The 20,184-nt window shown below is 42.8% G+C and overlaps 1 protein-coding gene across 2 annotated transcripts in view; it reads right to left on the bottom strand.

Moving 5' to 3' along the window:
* The window catches only part of Ankrd55 (ankyrin repeat domain 55), an 89,838-nt gene extending 70,805 nt beyond the window's left edge, over positions 1-19,033 (bottom strand). The window contains exon 1 of one of the 2 annotated variants that reach the window (XM_034523215.2): positions 18,470-19,023. In XM_034523215.2, coding sequence (XP_034379106.1) covers positions 18,470-18,524 — 55 coding nt within the window. In that variant the 5' untranslated portion in view covers positions 18,525-19,023. Of the gene's footprint in view, positions 1-18,469 lie in introns of both variants that reach the window. The other variant, XM_076916209.1, reaches the window with a different exon arrangement.
* Between the last annotated feature and the right edge of the window lie 1,151 nt (positions 19,034-20,184).

A 20,184-nucleotide genomic window follows, 5' to 3' on the forward strand; every position in this document is an offset into this window, starting at 1 on the left:
CAAGTTCATTTAGCTTAGGATCTGCTAGGAAACTAGCAATTAGGAACTAGAAGACTCTTTCTTAGAGGCTACGTAGAAATGCTCAGTCTAAACCATGGAAAGTGTGGATCACTAGTCCTAACCTTGGAGCTGCTACAAAGGATTTCTGCAGAAATGAGAAAAGATGTTGCAGAAATCACAGGCACAAAGAAAAGAATGGCTGGTGGTCCTTTGGGATCCAAAATGAGGGCAGGAGCATTTCTTTTCAACAGAAGGTCACAAACCCACCTAACATCATCCAGTGGGTCTATATAATTGAACAACACATTCCCCCCTTTCCCTCCATGTATCCTTCTATGTATGTATGTATGTATGTATGAGTCTACCTTCTATCATCTACTTGTTTAGCACCATGAATTCATCATATCTGTATTGTTCTTCCCAGGGAGCAGGTTTAAATACTTCTTATCTCTGTATCTGAAGCCTAAACAGATAAGCCTATGCACAGCTGCATGCAGAGAGATGCTAGAACACACACACACACAGACACACACACACACACACACACACACGCTCGAGAGAGAGAGAGAGAGAGAGAGAGAGAGAGAGAGAGACGATCGCAAGAGAGAGAGAGAGAGAGAGAGAGAGAGAGAGAGAGAGAGGACATGAAGGAATAGGAAGAACCATGGGAAGAAATATCGACCATATTCTAAAACATTTTATGTGTCTCTATGCATGGAATGTGGAAAGAGCCAGAAGAGCAGGCTAAAAAATGGAATGTCTCGGTCGTGTTCTCACCCTACTGCATTTATCAGACTCTCTATAAGGAATTGACATTGTTTTACGTTCATTAAGTTAGCGAAGCTTTTTCTCCTCTTAAATGTTGAGAGAGACGTGGCTCAGCAACTTTGCATTAGTATTATATCACCCAAAAAGTAGATTGAGCTTTGTACGATGATCGCTGTTAGGGTTTAAATATAATGTGCTTCCCTAAAAGTTCATGCGTTGGGGGTTTGGCGTCCAGTGAGTGGTGCTGTTTGGGAGGGTCTGAGATCATCAGGAGGTAGGTTCTAGCTAGGGGAAGTCATGCTGGGGTGGGTCCTTGGGTGTCTCTTGTTCCCAGCCCCTTCCAGATTCTTTATGATGCTCCCTTACTGCTGTGATGTGAATCACTCTGCCTGCCATGCCTTGCCTACAGGATGGACCGAACCTTCTGTTACATGAGCCAAAGTAAATCTTTCCTCCTTTAAGTTGCTTTGTGACTACTTGGTCATTAGCTATACAAATACTTCAAATACAAGTAAAGAAACAGTTCAAAGCTGATACTTGAAATTCTAAAAGCCAAAGAACTGTATTTTGAAAATTCTGATCTTTTAATATTAAATATATGCCATGGGAAAATTAGCACAAAGAAAATATTTCATGATTTATATACAGTCTGAAAAGGTTGGCAACGGGTAAAGCCATCTGATAGGTTACTCCTGAGATCTGGGGTTTATTCAAAGGGAACTTTGGGTTTGCTCAGCAAGTGACTTCTGTCAATACAGTTATTGTAAAAAGAAAAATAAAGGAAAAAATTTTAATGATGAAGGAAAATGAAAACTGAGCTGCAGTGGTGCCTTTTGGCGTTGCCTGTGAACCATGTCCAGTCTGCAGTGAGAGGAACTGAACAGACACTGTGTGCTTAGAAACTGTATAACATCTCCACATGGCAACTCCTGACTGCTGACTCTAGTAATATTGAACTTATCTGACCTTTAGAAATACTCTGGTGGCTGTCACATATGAATAACAAAACAAAATAAAAACAAACAAATCCCCCTAAAAACCAACCCCACCCCCAGATAACTATTTTAAATGATTAATTTTACTTAAACAACAGAAGGAAGAAGTTTTGGTATCTCTTTCCTTATTTTGCATAGCCAAAACCTCACTGGTTTCCAGTTGTACTAGAGACTGTCTATTTAATCTCGGGGACCTAGTGGTAACATTAGGGCTTCAGATGTACAGCTGGCTATTGGCAATGTTTTGGGTGCCCCGAGCTCCTTAGATTTTACGAGTACACGGGTTCCATTTTTAGAGCTGTGGGTTTCTTTAGGAAGTCACTGATTGCTTTACTGAACCCATTTTGTTGACTATTGCTTTGAGGCCAGATTAACACCTGCACTGCTTAAGCTGTGACCCTTTTGTGGAAGAGACCATGTCAGTGTAAAGGGCCCTTTAGCTTTTAGAATCTAAACCAGAGGATTTGAGAGAGTTCCTTTAGTATATTCTATTCTGAGGATCCTTGAGTAACTGAACTCACCCATGACACTTGAGTTAATTCTGAGCATTTACAGAGGGACCTGTAGATTCTAAGATCTACAGATTATCCTTTCAAATAGAATTGATTGCATCTGGAGAATTTAAATAAACTCGGTCATCCATAGATTCTGCATCTACTATGCATGGCAAACTCCCTGCCACAAAGATATCTCTGTCCTTTAAAAGAACGTGATCCAGTGGGAAGACAGATGTCGAAGTGATAATTGAGACATCTGTCAGCTGGACAGTAAAATCACTTAAAGAGATAATTTACAGGGTCGTCTCCTAATTTAGATTCCTCTCTCTTTCCACACAGTTATCTTGGGTATTGTGGGACAGTAGAGAAATTATATCTTGGGGCAACTCAGAAGGCTCTAACTATTTGTAAGGAGATAAGGCCTTTGCACCTTTCAGGAGGTCCCAGCCTTCCCAGCACCATAATGGCTCCATGTAACAACATTGCCACCCTCTGGTGATGAAGAGTCTTTATGGTCTCTGGGTTCTGAGCCAGGGGAATGCCAATGTTCTTGAGTATAATTCAGAGTCAGTTTGGAGCTTTATAAACTCACAGGAACAAGTAAAGATGCCTCTCTAGAAAATACTTTTTTGTTTTTAAATTTTTTTGGGTATTTGTTGATTAATTAAATGATTACTTAATTTTAAAAAGGGAGGCAATTTTAAAAAGAGAGGCTTGCTTATTATGTAATCCTGGCTGGCCTGGAACTCACTATGAAGACAAGAGTCAAATGTACAGCAATCTTCCTGCCTCTTTTCTGAATGCCTGGATTGCAGGCATGCTTTACCATGCCTAAGGTTTTGATGGTTTTGTTTCTGTTTGACACAAGATCTTGGTAAATAGTCCAGGCTTTCCAGGAACTCCCTGGCTTTGAACTATTAGTGAGCCTCCTGCCTCATTCTCCCTTGTGTTGAGACTACATGCACTCAGGAGGCATTCACAGTATGCCCTGTCAGTGATTCTCTAAAAGATGTGGGTTTTATTGTTGTTTGCTTGCTTGCTTTAACGTATACACCCTTTAAGATGGGATAATTGAATTTATCGATCAATTTAGGGTGTATTTTCAAATGCAAATGGGTTTCCTTACCCACTGAATTCTTGTTGAACCCATGATGTTGATATATTGCACTAATCCTTTGTTAATTATAACAAAGTTAAGTATAAGTTTTACATTAATTTTATAAAGAATTGGGTTAGTTTGGTTAGCTCTGAAAACTAAATATAGGTAAGCATCATGTCAACTTCCCTTTTGTTATTCTGAAACAACTATATGACTATCTTTACCTTGTTCATTTCCTCAGTGAGAGAGTCAGACTTTTGCCACTCTGTGGGAACTCTGGGAGGGGTGAGAAGCATGTAAAGAAGTAGATTTGGTTCAACGAAAGAGGAGCAGATGCTGGTAAACATACAGCTGCTTTCAAATATTGAGAAAGAGTTTAGAATTGTTTCCTGCAGGTCCAGAATGAATTCTGGTGGGCACTAAGCAGAAAAGAGATTTCTAAAGCATCAGAGGCTGAGATGGAGTTACACTCTGAGCTGGTGCTTTCCAGCCGTACCCTGTATCAGTAGGTTCTGATCGAGCACATCTTGGTGACGCCTTTTGAGGAGACATTGGTGTTGAGTAGACTGCTGACCTCTGTGTTTCCTTTTCTGATTGACACTCCACATGTCTACCTAACATCTGTGGAGAGCCAAATATTGAGTCACCTATTATAATATGAACAGAATTGTGACTCTTAGATAATTTAAAATGAAATCAAATTGACAATGATGATTAGCCGTCAAAGATGCCCACAAGGAATTGAAATACAATAGCTTTTAATCTTTGAGATAATTATTATGCTCTTGTCTTAGGCTACTTACTTGCTTGATAAAAGCAATGACTAGAACTTAATCTGGTATATAATTGTCCTCCACAGGACCTCTTTAGAAGGTCCTCTGCAACAATGCACAGTTGTTTGGGCGAAATGGCTTTTCTTTTATTGAAGTAAAACAATTCTAAAGTTTAGAGACTATGAGTAAGAGCGACGTTTAATATATTGACTAGGTGTTTGCTGATTTTACTAGCACATTCCCTCCAAATTAGCAAACTGAAGAGGGGTGGTAGAGTGAAAATTTGAGGTTTTTGTTTCTTAAAAAAAAAAAAAAAAAAAAAAAAAAAAAAAAAAAAAAAAAAAAAAAAAAAAAAAAGGAACCACACAGAAATAGTATACGAACAGTCTTTGTTTTAATCACAGGTGTGGGGCTCCCTCACAGCAGCTGACTGTGTTTGTCTCCTGCCCTAGCAAAGGCGTGGTTTTGCCAGCTGCAGATAGTTTCTGTGACTGTGTGATATTTGGAATCCTGGGAACTTCTGTTTCCCCACATCATAGGCAAAGCCACTCCAGTAGAAAGAACAGGGGGGTTTGAAAGTAGTGGAAAACATGTGTTCTGGCAAACAGTTGTTAATGATCTGAGGCCAAATAAACGGGATTGAAATAGAAGCTGAGAGACACTGGGTTATAGAAAAAACTGTGGAATTAAATCAGCCTATATACTATAAGGATGTGTTAACATAAGAATGGAAGCCAGTGAAAGTTTTGTGTTGGGGATGCAGACTTGTTTATATTTCCACGGGAAATGAAAAGCTGTGGCTACCACCAACACTTACAAAGATTAGGTCTGAGCAGGAGAGGTCTCCTGAAAACCTGGCCACTGACCCAAAAAGCACTTAGTTCATTGAAAATGTCTCTGTTTATAATTACCTACTACACCCAGCATAATTAATGGCTTAAAACTGAAGAAGTAAAATGTAGTGACAATTCTGGAATTTTGGTTTCTTTAAAAAACACAGAAATACTATTAAAAAAATATATGTTTTCGTTTTAATCCCGGCAGCATCTGACTTCAATTTGCCTTGTGCTCCAGCAGAGGTTTTGTCTGCTGCAGATAGTTTTTGTAATTGTATGACATTTAGGATTCTGGGAACATTTCAGAGGGTATATAAATGCTAGAGCCCCTGTAGGTCTGGCTGTTGGTTGTTCAAGGGGGTTGGTCATGGTTTGTTAGTAGTTATGCTCAAAGAAAAACCAAGAAGAAAGAAATTAGATTCAAGGATCTCTCTCTCCCTTGCCCTCTCCCTCTCCCTTCCTCCCTCAAGCCCCTCTTCTCTCTATTCTTCTTGCTCTCCTATCTAGTGATCGGGGTGAAAAGTGGGGGAAGATAAAGGGTGGGAAAAAGAAGAACCCACAAAGCAGGAAAGATCAGCTACAGGGTAGCTATAAAATGTGAAGGCTTACAGCTCGGACAGCTGGGAACCTTTGGGCTAGAGCTGAAGTTGTGGAAGAAGGTAGCTCCTCCTTTAAGCAAATTTGGAAGGCATGCCCTTGGCGTCTTAAGAGTTAAAGCTGCCCTCAGCCTTCTCTGGGGACATATAGTTTAAGCAAAGCTGGTTCAAACTTCATACCAGAGCTCTCAGCATACAATTACAAGATACTAAAAAGGCGACATCAGAAACCATTTCTTAATCTGAATCTCTTTCTAAAAACCCAGCACATTTTTATGTACCATTGTGAGTCAGGAATTCTATGTGGTAAAATCAGAGTTAAGGCATCCTAGATTTCAACCCTGACTACACATTAGGATTGTCCTGGGAATTTATGCCAAAACCAAAACAAGAAAGAAAGAAAGAAAGAAAGAAAGACAGACAGACAGACAGACCTGATGTCCGAGTCCTGTTCTTGGGACATTTAGATTTAATTGAATTGTCATTTTATATTATTTTTACCTTTTCATTTAAAAATATCAAAATCCAGATAAGAAGAAATATATAAAGATAATCAATATAAGATGATATTGGGGCCTAGAGAGATGGCTCAGTGGTTAAGAGCACTGGCTGCCCTAATAACGGACCCAAGCTGGATTCCCAGTGTGTAATAGCAACTCACAACTGTCTGGTACTCAGTCTTGGAGATCTGATGCCCCCTTCCAGGCTCCAAGGGCTCCCTACACACATGTTGTACACAGACATATATGCAGTTAAAATACTCATACACGTAAAAACAAATAAACAATTTTTAAAAAGTTGATGTCTTAAAGATACTTATTTTACTTATAGGCCTGGAGGGGTTGTATCCATTCCCACCCCTTCCTAGGACGACTTATTTATACCCACTGCATTGTGTCCTAGGAGGGAGAAGGAGGGCTCCTGCGAGATGAGCTTGGGGGCAGAGATCTATCTGTGTTGGAGTGTGTGGTTACAAGCATCCGTTAGGTCTATCTTCCCCTGCCACCAAGATCATGAACTCTCTTTTATTCTCTATCTTGAACCAACTAAAAAAGACTGAAGTCCTATTTCCAGGTATTCTTAGTGGTAACAGAAAAGATAAGGGACGTTCCCAAGGAACAAGCAAGGGGTTAGTAGGCCCTAATAGCGTGAAACAAACAGGGCAAGAAATAGGAGAAAGAAAGTTCTGGAAGGTGCTACTTCCTGAAGTTGGTGTGGCTTTCAGAGGTTAGAAGAGTGCCCTGCTGTCTGTGGCTGAAGTCTGGACTACTATCGGCCACTGAGGTGGGATCATTGACTAGATTGGTATGAGAGATCCCAAATTTCTCTCGAGTGGTGTTATGTCCTGTGGATTGAGAGACTGTGAGAGAATTTGAGAAACGGAATGAAATTCTCTGAGCTCCTGTATGAGATTGGCTAACACCAGGGCCATTCTTAAAAAGGAGTTTATATTGTGTGTGTGTGTGTGTGTGTGTATGTGTGTGTGTGTGTGTGTGTGTGTGTGTGTGTAAGGAAGTTGGGTGTGGTGGTCAGAGAATGACTTTTGGGATTGGGTTTGTCCCTTCATTGTGGTTCCATGGACCAGACAGACTAAGGTTGCCAGTCTTTGGCAGCAAGTGTTTTACCTATTGAGCCATCCATCGACCCTGGATGTTGAAATAAATAATAATGTTGAAATAAACAATGGCTAACAGCTTTGAGCATAATGTGGGAATAAGATGTTATTTATAAAGGTATAACCATGTTAATATAAATAGTTTGGGGTTTGCCCTTTTCCATATAGTATCTGATTATAAACAAATTGCCATGTCAAGAGGTTTCATAATATCACTTTTAAAGTTTAGCTAAAATGTGACTGGCTGAACTTAGCACAGCTAATTTGATAATCTACTTATTATTAGACATTTAGATACTCATTTTCCTCAGCCTTAAGGGTGCTGCATATTAACATTTTCCATAACTACTACTGCGTAAGGACACTACTATAGACTCTTCAATGGTCAGTTATTTGACTGTTCCTAAATGGTTTGTCATCTTTGTGGCCATTCATGAATTAGCTATGTAGTTTTTCTACTATGAGTATAAACTCTAACAGGATGATGTTACATCGGATGACTTCAAGGCATCTGTCTGCCCGACTCTCCTGTGCAGTAAGGACACTAATCCTGCATCCGTTAGGGATGCTTCAGCTCCCAGCTCCTCTCTGCCGCTTCTGTTCTCACTTGACTCTGTTAGTTTTGCTTGGTTTTAAGAACAGGTTTTTCAGCATTTATATAGTCAAAAACTTATGCCCACTATATTAAAATTTATAACATTGCATTTACAGTCAGACAGGTGTTCCTTGTTGGACTTTATTACTGACTTATTTGTAAATATTTAACTTTGAGTAACAAAATTTTTTAAAATTTACTTTACACAACTAGTCAACTATTGGGTAATTCCTTTCCCCCTTGTAATTTATAATGGCCACCTGGTTAGATACTAAGTCACCACCATTTTTGAGGAGGAGCCTCGTATATCCCTGGCTGTGGAACCATGATGTGGGAAGCAGGGACCTCCCAGAACTGTTGTCTCTGCAGTGATTGATGCATGAGTTTGGAGATGCAGCCAGTGTCTGCCACACTCACATTCCACAGACTCTCACGGAAGGTCCACAGAAAAGGTTCTTGGAGTTTTGTTGTTGTTGTTTCTTGCACAGTTTCAACTTCTAAAACTTTTGAAGAAATCTGAACACAAAGCTAGTGTTAGTGAAAACTACCTTACAAGTATTTCCAGGTAACACCTCTGAGCCACAGCAAGTGCTCCCACTGCTACTGGGGGGCTCACGGGGCCTTTGGGGGCTGTGCTGCTGTCTCAGTAATATTAGCAATTATGAGAAACCCTTACATAATGCTTAGAATAGGCTAAGGCACTGTGCTAAGCACTCTATTCATCTGATTATTTAATTCTGACCCTGGGAAGTGGGGACTGCAATTTCTTCCATTTTGTGGGTGAAGGAACCAGGTTCAGAGCAAGAGGGTTACCCAGAGTTGCATGGGTAGGTAGTTAATGGAGAAACCCAACTAATGCTGAAGATTCTTAGCCCCAGTTCTACCCTCTGACCCACTGACCCCATGACCTGTAACCATCCTGTCACTGTGGTTTGTAATTGCCCATTTACCAGTATGCAAAGACCCACATGATCCATTGAACTTTGACCTTTTTTTGGTTAAGGATGGACACTCCACATTCCCACAATCCATTCTGTCTCATGGCAGCCTATCCCTGACTCTCCACCATTGTACAAGCTCTGTGGCTCAGAAACATCATCCTGTTAGAGTTTATACTCATGGTAGCAAAAATACGTTTCACAGCCAACCCAAAGTTGAAAGCACAGCAGTGATATTGCTCACACAACCAGGGAAGGTGGTAAAGCTGGTGGCAGGGGCATGAAGCTCTACAGTATGTGTGAGAGGATTTTCTTAGAATGGGAAGACAGATGCTAAATAATCAAGAGATGGAAAATTCATATAGAAAAAGACTGGTGTGCTTTAAAAATTGGATTTTCTAAGCTTACTCTAAACTGAACACACACGGGCAGAAGGGGGAGGTAGAGAGGAAGAGAGGAAGGGAAGGGGAGAGAGAGGAAGGAAAAGAAGGAAAGAGGAAGGGAGAGGGAGAGGGAGAGGGATAAGGAGAGGGAGGCATTTATGGACCATTTAAATGTGTAAACACAAAATTGTAAATTAAGTTCTACTGGATAAAAATCAGTAATACATTTTATTGCTACTAAAAGAATACAAGAGCAGGACATGAAGACACTTTGATTTGTGGATATGATAGTAAAATCTCCCCTACCATTACAGGCTAAGGGGGCTGGGGTGAGAAAAGAACTGAATGTAGCATCTAAGATCTACCAGTTGCCTGGGGAGATCATGTTTCTTCTACTGTGGTTTCGCATCCCCCCCGCCACCCCCCACACACACACCTCAATTGGAAAGAGGTAGTCTGTCATGAATCCATTACAGAGGAGAAGGCAGCTTGAACCTGGAGAGACAGCTTGCCAAACGAGCTTAGAGGAGTCTTTTATAATAGTCTTTCTAAGTCAACCATTGCTTTCCAAGTCAATGCTATAGGCTGGGATGGCTTCAAGGGCTTTGCATGTATTACTTCATTAAATCTTGATAAAAATCTTTTTTTTTGTTTTGTTTTGTTTTGATAAAAATCTTAAGGGGATTGTTGTAACTATCTTTATAAGCCTCCTATAGCCCACAGTAGCACTTACTAGGCAATTACTGTGGGCCAGGCACAGATCCAGGTACTTGTGTGTATTAATTAATTCATCTCTGTATCACACCTTCACAGTCTCATCTCAGCAAGCATGGCTTACAAAGTGGGAAGAGCTGGGAGCCAAGACATGACACAGTATCAGGCCCCCTTGGAACATGAGCATTTGCTGTGGCTTCAATGGCCACAGTGTCCCCAGCACTCCATCACTGGGACTCTCTCTGTCCTTCAATCTCACATGTAAAGAGGGAGGGTGTGGTGTTATATATTTAGAATGGAAGTTAACTTTCAACTCTAAAAGTGTTGTTATTATTTGAAGAAAGAGGTGGACTGTGCTACCATTCCCCCAAACAGAAACAAACACAAAGAGGAAACAATAGAGTGGGTAAGGATATCTAATTTAATAAGAACAGATCAATATTAAAGAAAATTTCTCCTACAGATCACCCCAATATTATAAAACTATAATTACTAGAATAATAAGGGTTCACCTCAAAACTGGAGTGATTGCCAGAGCAATATAAAGCTGGGAAACTTGGATGGTCCCCAAGTGTTAGAACAGCATCCTTAGGTCGGCTCTTCTATGACCTCAGATCCCTATGCACCATCTGTTTCTCTCGATGCCCAGTGGTTCCCTACTGGGTCAACCTGCTTATGGCCCAAAGCCTAGGAAAATGTTTTCACATGATATAAGTAACCAAAGAGTAAGAACATCAACTTAGGTAAATTTAGATGCCCCTCTCACTGGTTTATAACACCAAGATATTAAAAATAAATAGCTGTACGTTCTGATTTCATTGTGGTGAAACCTAAGATCAAAGACATGGTCTCAGTGATGAAAATGAAGGCATCACAACCAACCTCCAAGGGGCCCAGGTTGAAAAGTTGTTTCATGTGCCTCCTCCAGCTCTCCAAACCTTCTGGAGAAGTGTCAACTTGGTGCTGTACAGAAGAAAGGGACTGACGAGGAGGCTCAGAAGGATCTGTGATGGAAGCCAAGCCCTGTCCTTGCAAAGCCTCTGGCCATCACAGCGCTTCCTCACTCTGTGAGCCCCTCCTCCTTTCTCTTGTTCAGATGCTGAGGCCAGTCTTTGCTCCCCAGGCCAGCTTCTATGGAGACTGTTCCACTCAACCCTGGAAGAGGTTGGGCTGCCAATATGAGCTCGGGGTTCTTGGCCTATCTCCTTGCAGAGAGAAGCCCAGCCCAGGGGCAGCAGACAAGAGGGAGGAAGGATTATGCTCTGTCAAGAACCCCAGCTGTCTTGAGGACCAGAGTTTGAGCCCTAGCACCCCTGTATAAAGTTAAGTTTGGAAATGTGTGTGTCTACCATGTGGGACAGATATAGGAGGATTGCTGTGGATGGGTGGCCAGTTGGTCCAGCCAAAATGGCCTCTGACCTCCTGGTGCTCATCCCACATGTATAGAATCACATCCTCACCCTCTCTGGCCCACTCTCATGTATTCTCTGTCTGTCTCTCTCTCTCTCTCTCTCTCTCTCTCTCTCTCTCTCTCTCTCACACACACACACACACACACACACACACACAAACACATGAAGTTATTTCAAATAAAATGCTAAAAAATGATTTGAGCACTTGCTTATTGTGTGCCTATATTTTACGTTTGAGGGCACGTTTAGAAATAGAAATGCTTCCTGCACAGAATACAATACCTTCTCTTTCCCCAATACAGCCAATGACCCAGAACAAACTCTGTAATGTCCAAGTGCTGGCTCAATTTTCACAAACAGAAACAAATGGAGGACACTTATAAAGCACACACAGCTATTAGCTGAGAATTAATCGTGGGGTGAAACTCTCATGACTTTAGAAGGTAGATCAGAAAATCTGAGATGCAGATCCTTCATGACATGACAGACACTAAGTGCCTCACAGGCTTTCTCAGCAATTTGAGCACACTCAGCATGTGACAACCTCAGGAAGTAGTCTTTCGGTGACACGGCATCTAGCCCAGTCACACGCCACACTTTTCTCAAGGACCCTGAGCCTCGGTGTACTCAGATCTTTGCCTTCTCACCTTGGCCCATATCTGTGGGTGGGTAAGATGTTGGTTTCATTACAACAACAGCTAGAAGTTTAATGGTTTCTTTTTTCAGGTGCCAAAATGGTGACCCCAAAAGGGGAAATCCATAGGGAAGCAGGTAATCTACAGTGATGTGGTCCTGCCGTGCAGTGGGGTTCATGAACAGGGAAGGTGGAGAACTCTGTGGCAATCCAGTTCAGTTCTGCTTGAGTTGAGGGTTAGACCCCTAAAGTGGATTTGGTGGCATTGTGGGAAGCAACAGAGTTGATACCAGAGACTTGGCTACCCAATCAGGGTTTCCTCAATCCCTGGATACCATACTCACACTCCACCCCTAACTACAGAGCTGCCCTGTAGTGGAGAATTACATCACTCCCCTGTGTTTGGCTAATACCAGTCAGGTGCTCCCTTCTGTTCATCTCCATAAAAGGTGCTGGGAAAGCTACAAGGGGAGGCATGCTTGGGTTACTGGAGATGTAGTCTTCTGATCAATTCAAGCCTCACAGTCTCCGGAATGGACCAGTCTCTCATAGTCTGACCCAAGAGCTGTCTGATGGGAAGAAAGGAGCAGAACAGAGAAGGAAGAGGATCCAGGGTTGGTCTGAAATGGCCCAAAACTTTGGCAAAAAGATTTTTCTTCCGTCCTTCTTTTTCTCTGTTCTCCTTTCTTAACCCAGGGAAGACTATGGTTCACCTTAGGGGATCGATTCCAACCCCATGGATTGTCGGCTCGGTGTGTTCTTCTTTCGTCTGCACTGTCAATCAGAAAACCAACCTCAAATTCAGTCTTTCAGCCTGAAACCATCAGCTGAACCCAGGTAGGGCACCTTCTTCACCCCATCCTTTGCCTGCTTTCTCTTGCCCTCTTCCTTGGATCCTTTCAAATTTGCTTCTTCTTCCTTTGCAAGCATCTGGATATGGCCCAGCAGTTTTAACTTTTGCCTTTTCAGCAAAATGAAAGTAAGTCTCTTTGTTTGGCGTTTGCATTTTAGATGAGAAGCTGAGTTAAAATCAGCACATTTGTGTGTTGATCTAAAACATCATGGGGTAACTTGATTGTGAAAAGTAGCTCATCGATTTTTATCTTTTTCGCTGATGTCTTAATTTTCTTGCTAAATTTTATAGCTGCCCAATAAAACAACACACTGTGGCAAAAAGAACATGGGGTTTGAAGAAAAACAGACTTGGGATTCCAGCTCTGCCGTCCAACATTGTGGTAATATTGGATTAGGTCATGAGCTTTCTGAACTGTGCTGATAAAAAGGAATAAACAGAGAGGCTGATAGTGGAATTCTATGAGATGGTCTGTGTAGTCTTTAGCACAGGAACCTGGCTCTGCAGTGCTCAGGGGACATCAGTTTTCCCACTGTGTGTGTTATCTACACACAGTGCCTGTTCAGAGTTGGCAGCAAAGAGATGTTCTCTCTCATCTCTTATATGCCAATTTTCCATATAACTGGAGTAAGAATGTATTTTTACCAACACCCCCCCCCCAAAAAAAAAAAACATGTTATAATTTTGCCTATGTCCTAGTTTGGTTTTTCAGTGTTCTAATGAATACCATAACCAGAAGCAACTTGAGGCAGGAAGGTTTGTATCATCTGTCAGCTCATAGTCCACCATGAAGGGAAGTCAGCGCAGGAGTTCCAGGTAGGAACCGTGAGGTGGGAACTGAATCAGAGACCATGGAGGAGTATGCTTACTGGCTTGTTCTCTGTGGCTTGCTCAGCCTACTTTCTTCCCTTCCCTCCTCCTTTTTTTTTTTTTTTTTTTTTTTTTTTTTTTTTTTTTTTTTTTTTTTTTTGAGATAGGATTTTTCTGTGTAGCCCTGGCTGTCCTGAAATTCATTCTGTAGACAAGGCTAGCTTTGAACTCACAGAGATCCTCCTGTCTCTTCCTCCTGAGTGCTGGGATTAAAGTCATGTACCACTTTCTTATGCAGGACCTCATGCCCAGCGATGGCACTGCTCACAGTAGGCTGGGCCCACTGTGGAGATGGTCCAATCATTAAGTAAGATGGTCAATCATTAAGTAAGAAAATTCCTCCACAGACTAGCTACAACCTGATAGAGTTCATTTTCTTGGTTCCCTCTTACTAATGACTCCAGCTTGCATCACGCTGACAAAAAACTAACCAGCAGATCTGATTCCTGAGAGTTGACATCTATCACATAATCCTAGAGATATGTTTATGTCCCAACTCCTGAAATCTATGATGATTGCTTTATATGACACACACACACACACACACACACACACACACACACGCCTTAGATGTGATAGACATTGAGGTTAAATCATAAATTTTAAGGCATTTTCTTGCATTTTCTCAAGCAGAAGGAATTTGAGACTTGTACCATGGGGGCAGAAATGAATGTCATGAGGTCACAACAGCCTGAGAGTGAAAAAAGCAAGGAAAGAGTCTTCTCTGAAAGTTCTAGAAGGAGTACACTCCTGCTGACATCTTGATTTCAGACTTTTGTCTTCCAGAACCGAGAGAGAGATTTCTGTTGTTTTAAGCATCACTTGGTGGTGGTTCATGACAGTGGCTCACGGATACTAGCCAACTGTACTAACCCAAACAGAAGACAAGGCCTTCCTCTCATCCTCGAAGCAATGCTTCTGCAAGAGACACAGGCTGTGAGGAGTCTGCAGTCCCAAGGTGGCTGCACAGGCTTCAGTCAACCTCATCAGCTCCATTTCCCAACAGCACTCCAGTAGACCTGACCCTCCTCACTCTGACCCACACAGAGAGTGACTGGGACAAAGTAGGCTGTGGAAACCAGCCCTGTCTCCGGTTTTCTCTCGGAGCAAAGCTTTACTTTGCACAAGTTGTGCCAGAGCTGAAAATGTAGATAACGTAGATCTCCTCAGTTACGAAGCATGTTGACTTGAGCAGGAACCTCTGTGTTTTGTAGTAAATTTTACTACAGTGCTTTCTTGCGTGTAGGCTTTGAGAGGGGAGACGGCCAGGAGGAGCGTGTGGGATCGGAGCTGTTGCTATGGTGAGCAGAAAGCACAAGACACAGGAATGGGGAGCCTTGCAGACTTGGGTTTTCTCCTTCTGGAGTTTACAAAGCAAACTAGAGTCTGGGCCAGCCAGATAACCTGGTCTTAAGCCCATGGAGACCTCGTGGATACGCAAAACCATGCACAGCACATGGGAGAAGAAACCAAAGCCTAAAGAGAGCCATTGGCTCAGGCAGCTATGGAGGCTTGAGACAAGACTGTGCAAAATAAATAAATAAATAAATAAATAGGCAGGCATAGAGATTTACCTCATTAGAGCCCTGCGTCTGCTCCCCCACCCCCATTTTCTCAGCCAAGAGCTGAGTTCTGTTATATTCTTAGAAACATGATGAACTGAAAGCTTACACTTGTTTTCTTTGTTGTCTGCACAGAGAGCACCTAGGTCTGGGTCTTCTCTATTAGTAACGAGCAGATTGTGATGATTATAGGAGCTACCTTGAGCTGCTCAGTTGTCCCACCTGAAATGTTAGGGGGGGGTGAACTTGAGCAGTTCACAACCTTTGCTTCATAGTGAAACATCCTGGGTGTGGCAATCATGCCATATCCATACCCATTTTATTGGAAATCCCACAGGTGGAACCCAAGGATTGCTATTTTCAATGTCACCCAACCCACCCACCTCCAGTTTATATTCTTATGCATCCAAGTGCAAGACCCAGTGGACTGTGTAATATCTGCTGTAGAACGATGACCTCTGAGCACCATAGTGGCGTTTTCACTAGAGCACTGTGGTCTACTTTCAGGAGACCCTCAACGCAAAGCCTGTTGACAGTGGACATTCATTCATTCACCCCCTCAAAGGAGGGATGGGGAGGATCACTGGGGTCTCACCTTCAATCCTGGGTCCTGTCCACTCCCTCCCAAACCTCCCAGCCATGTGTATGCAATTCTACCTTAACTGCATGTGGCCTTGGGGTGTTGGGAGGTGCTAGGATATACAGACTGTGGATGTTTCACTGAGAGGGGGGACTCTGTCTATACAGTAATAGAAAAGTTATCATCTCTATTGGGGTGAGATGTTTTGGTGGTATGGCAGCTTGGGGGTCTCTCATGATCCTGTGAGTAACTCCTCGTCTCTGCTCAGTAAGCAAGCCCAATAAAGTCATTGGTTCCCCCAGTCTTTGGTGGTCTATAAGGAGGAGGTAGACATTTATCTACTTATCTCTAGAAAAAAGTTTCCAAAGCATATTTAAGCTGCTTCCAGAAGATATGTCTTGTCCACATATATATGCAAATATGGTGCTGTTGGCTTCAACTCATAGTAGAACCCTTCCCTCAAGTTCCGTACTCAGCCCCCCTCCCTTATTTATTTATTTATTGAGATCCTCTGGACTGCACCATCCCTGAAGCTACTACAATGCCAGGCTCTCATTTTACTCCCCTGTCATATCATCTACTAGACTGGTGAGGACAGACACTCTCACTTCATCTTAGCTCAAAGGCTGGGAAGTGATTATGCTCAACACTCAACTTCTCAACTCTTCCAGTCATCTAGCAAACCACTGTTTGCTAAACATTGTAAGATTGACCTAGGCATGTCTTAAAACGTAATTAGGCTCTCCCGTGCTTTTAAAGTGAGGGCAGGCTTAGTGACGGTAATAGAACTATGTGGGCATAATTTCTGATAATTATCTCTCAGAACTTACTGAGAGGCCCCCTGGGGTTTTGACCGAAGAAGGCATGCAATCTAGTCCACCCAACAGCAACACAACCTCCTGGCTGAGATGGTTACATTTAAGTTAGAGGAAGGGGAAGATCAAGTGGTACTGAAATCAGCAGTAGCAGCGGCCATGATTTAGACACACTTCCTGGGCCTCAGCAGCGTGGTAACTGCTTCTTAAGTACTGGTTTGCATTTTTGCAATGAACAGTTTTCTCATCATTTTACAGCAAAGGAAACGAAGGCCCAGAAAGGTCAGATAAAAAGCTGGGCTCATTTGCCATTCAGGGCTAAGAATGTGGAAGCCTCTGTTTCCATCAGAGAGAAAGGAGCGAGGAATGCAGAGAGAACTAGGAAGGAGTTAATATAATGAGAAGACTCAGGAGAATTGCCCTGAACTGATCCCACAAAAGATGCTCCAAGCAACCATTCTAAACCAGCACTTCAGTTGTGTCCTGAGCTCACTCCAGATAAAAGGTGCCAGGCTAGAACAGATACATTGGTTTTGTTCTTCTGCAGTCAGTCCCTGCTCCCTCAAATTAGTCCCCCAAATAAGCTCATTGTGTTTCCTCTGTGATTCCACGGCTTGGCCACACTGTTTTCCAACCAGCACAAGCAGTTTGATTTTAAGCAGAGCTTTCATTTGTGTTAATTGCCATCAGTGGAAAAAAACGTACAGAGAGGAGAGAGGGAGTCGTAGACAGGAACTGTAGTGAGCCCCCTTCCTGTGCTGCCTCTTTACAGACTCAGTGTGACTCAAGATGGTCTCAAGGCTCTCTTTCTCCCTCCCTCCCTCCCTCTCTCCCTCCCTTTCTCTCGCTGTCTCTGTCTCTCTCCTCCCTCCCTACTCCCTCTCCAAATACGACTTGGAGAAGACTACCTAGCAAATGCCTCAGAAATCTAAACCTATGTTATTATTTGAGAATCTATTGAGCAAATATCATTTATCCTTGAAGCCAGATGTAGATCCAGGGGAGGTAACCTTGGCTTGAAGCAGTGACAACTGCGAAAAAGAAAGAAGCAATGGATTTTCCTAATGAGGTGTCCACAAGCCACCATTTCATGCTGTAGCTGAAGGAAACTATCCAAGGCTCTTGAGAGGCTGAAGAATCTCAGTGTGGCGAGCGAGCGAGCGAGCGAGCGAGCGAGCGGGTGAGATGTCAGATGTTTCATAAAAAGGCTCTAGGGATGTCTGCTATATTTAAAGTGTGGGTTTTCCCCTCTACCACACATAGAAAAAACGGTATAATTACATGGATGGCAAATACATGTGTAGAGGCATCCAGCACATGCAAAGTCATACACACAGACTGACAGGCTGGATGTCTGATGATGCCAAGGATGAATGAATTTCACAGCCTACTTGGCCTGTGGAAGATGACTTCCTTTATGCAAATGAAGGATAAGGAAAAACACCACTCTGTCATTGCAATTAAATAATACAGCATTAAGTCACCGCACAGTCTTGAACGAGGTGTGACATCAGTATGACCTGTCTGTGGGTCATGTTTCTCTTGGAGGGGAATCCACAGTGGCTCCTGATGGCCAAAGTGATTTACCGGCTGAAAGAGGCCTGAGATTCTGATACCACTTTCTTTAATGTACTTTATGGCATGGTATAAAGATGATACTATCTAAAGTAGCTGATATGCCTTAAACCTAAGCTAAAGAATGGAACTAGGAATACATCCACAAGACAGAAAGCCCGTAAGCTTGTTTTATTTTCTCTTCCTAAAAGCTTATCAAGTTCTTACAAGGTTTGTTTTCTCTCTCCCTTCCCCCACTCCCCCCTCTCTCTGTCACACACACACACACACACACACACACACACTCACACACCCCTTTCCATCTTTCCTTACAAACTGGAAATCCCTTCACCAAAGGACGTAGTAAAGCATCACGTTACCTTTGTGCTGATCAAACAGAGAGGAGGTGCTGAAATCCATGGTAGCCTGTCTCATCGTTTACCATCAGAACGGCAAAAAACATTCAGGGCTCAGGAGAGGAGAAAACACCATTTCACACACTGCAGCCAACACGCCAGTCAGCTTCAGCATCGTTGGGATGACGCTCCCGTTGTAGAATTAAGTGTGCGATTGATCTGCGGGTCGTTGCCTTCAAGGCCACCTTTGAAAAGACATAAAAACACTCTTCCTATAAGAACTGCAGGGGAGGAAGAGTTACTCTCGGAGGAGCCTCATTCATTATCTATACTCATGTGTGAGTATTATATACCCTTCCCCCAAACAGACAAAACATCCCAAACCCTAAAATAAGACAGCCTTCATCGGGGTGCCTGCCTTGGATCTGGGCCAGGAAAATGCTGCAGATCCCAGAGCTTCCGCGGCAGCGGCGGCTGGAAGGTCGCTTTAAACCAATGGAAATCTCAATGAGTGAGATTCACAGGGCCAGACGGAGCATGTGCAAAGCTGCCAGCGCAGACTGCTGTTTGTTCTTGGTGGAGTGAGAACTGCATTTGGGTCATGTGAGCAGAGACCAGTCCATCTCAATGGAAATGTAATGTAAATATTGTAGCAGGAGGCTGCAGGCCACATGCCCTGCTGAGTAGTTTGTTTTTTTTTTTTGTTGTTTTTTGTTTTTTTTTGTTTTTTCATGCTCTCTGCAGTCGCCTCCTCCTGCAAAGTCAGAGAGACTTTGGGGGTGGGGGGTAGCATTTGAAAGGTTGTAGGTCAAGGAGCTGTGCGGACTAAATCAAAACAGCCTGTGGTCACAAGGCTTTGTGTGTTACTGCATTCTGCACGAAACCTGACAAGTCACCAGATGCCCGGCTTTGAGATGCAGCCAAGTAGATTCATCCTCTAGGGTCAAAAACCTGAGGGTGAAATGTTGCTCTCGTTTGCATAAAATGGCACTATCTATTGCGGGGGGGGGGGGGGGGGGGGGGGGGGGGGGGGGTGGTGGAGGGGGGGTGGGGGGGGGGGTGGGGGGGGTGGGGGGGGTGGGGGGGTGGGGGGGGGACGGACACATCTCTAGAGTTCATTTGTTTGTGTTTTTATGAAATCACGTTTCATTTGTGGTTTTGGCTTTGTATGCACCTGAGTGTATAGAGCAGAGGTCAACATCAGGAATCTTCTCCAGGAACACCTTCCTTGCTTTTCTCGAGAGAGTCTCCCCCTGACATGCAGGCCTTGTTCAGGTGCCTAGGCTGGCTGGCAGTACGCCAGGATTCTCTCTGTCTTCCAAGTGCCTGGATGGTGAGTGATATCATCTGGCTTTTTGTATGTCACTGGTAATGGCAACCCCCTTTTCTTTTTAACTAACAGATAATTGATTTGGGGAATAAATGCAGGAAATATTTTTTTCCTCTGCATATGGCTATATTAATACTTTTTTTTTTTGTGGTACAGGGATTAAACCCAAACTTTATATACTAGATAAGTGGTCAACCACTGAACCATACTCTTAGCCTTTATGTTTGTTTTGATACAGGATGATCTAATCTATTTTTTGTGTTCTTTTTACTCATATTTTCTATGTGCCTGTCATTTATTTTTCATGGGAAAAAAATGGAAGGGCCTCATATCCTTGTGACAATGCTACCACTTGCTCACTGATAATATCACAGTCACTCAATGAAGCTAGCTCTCACTCACCAGCGCT

Source organism: Arvicanthis niloticus, chromosome 19 (assembly GCF_011762505.2).
Source record: "Arvicanthis niloticus isolate mArvNil1 chromosome 19, mArvNil1.pat.X, whole genome shotgun sequence".
Taxonomy (NCBI): domain Eukaryota; kingdom Metazoa; phylum Chordata; class Mammalia; order Rodentia; family Muridae; genus Arvicanthis; species Arvicanthis niloticus.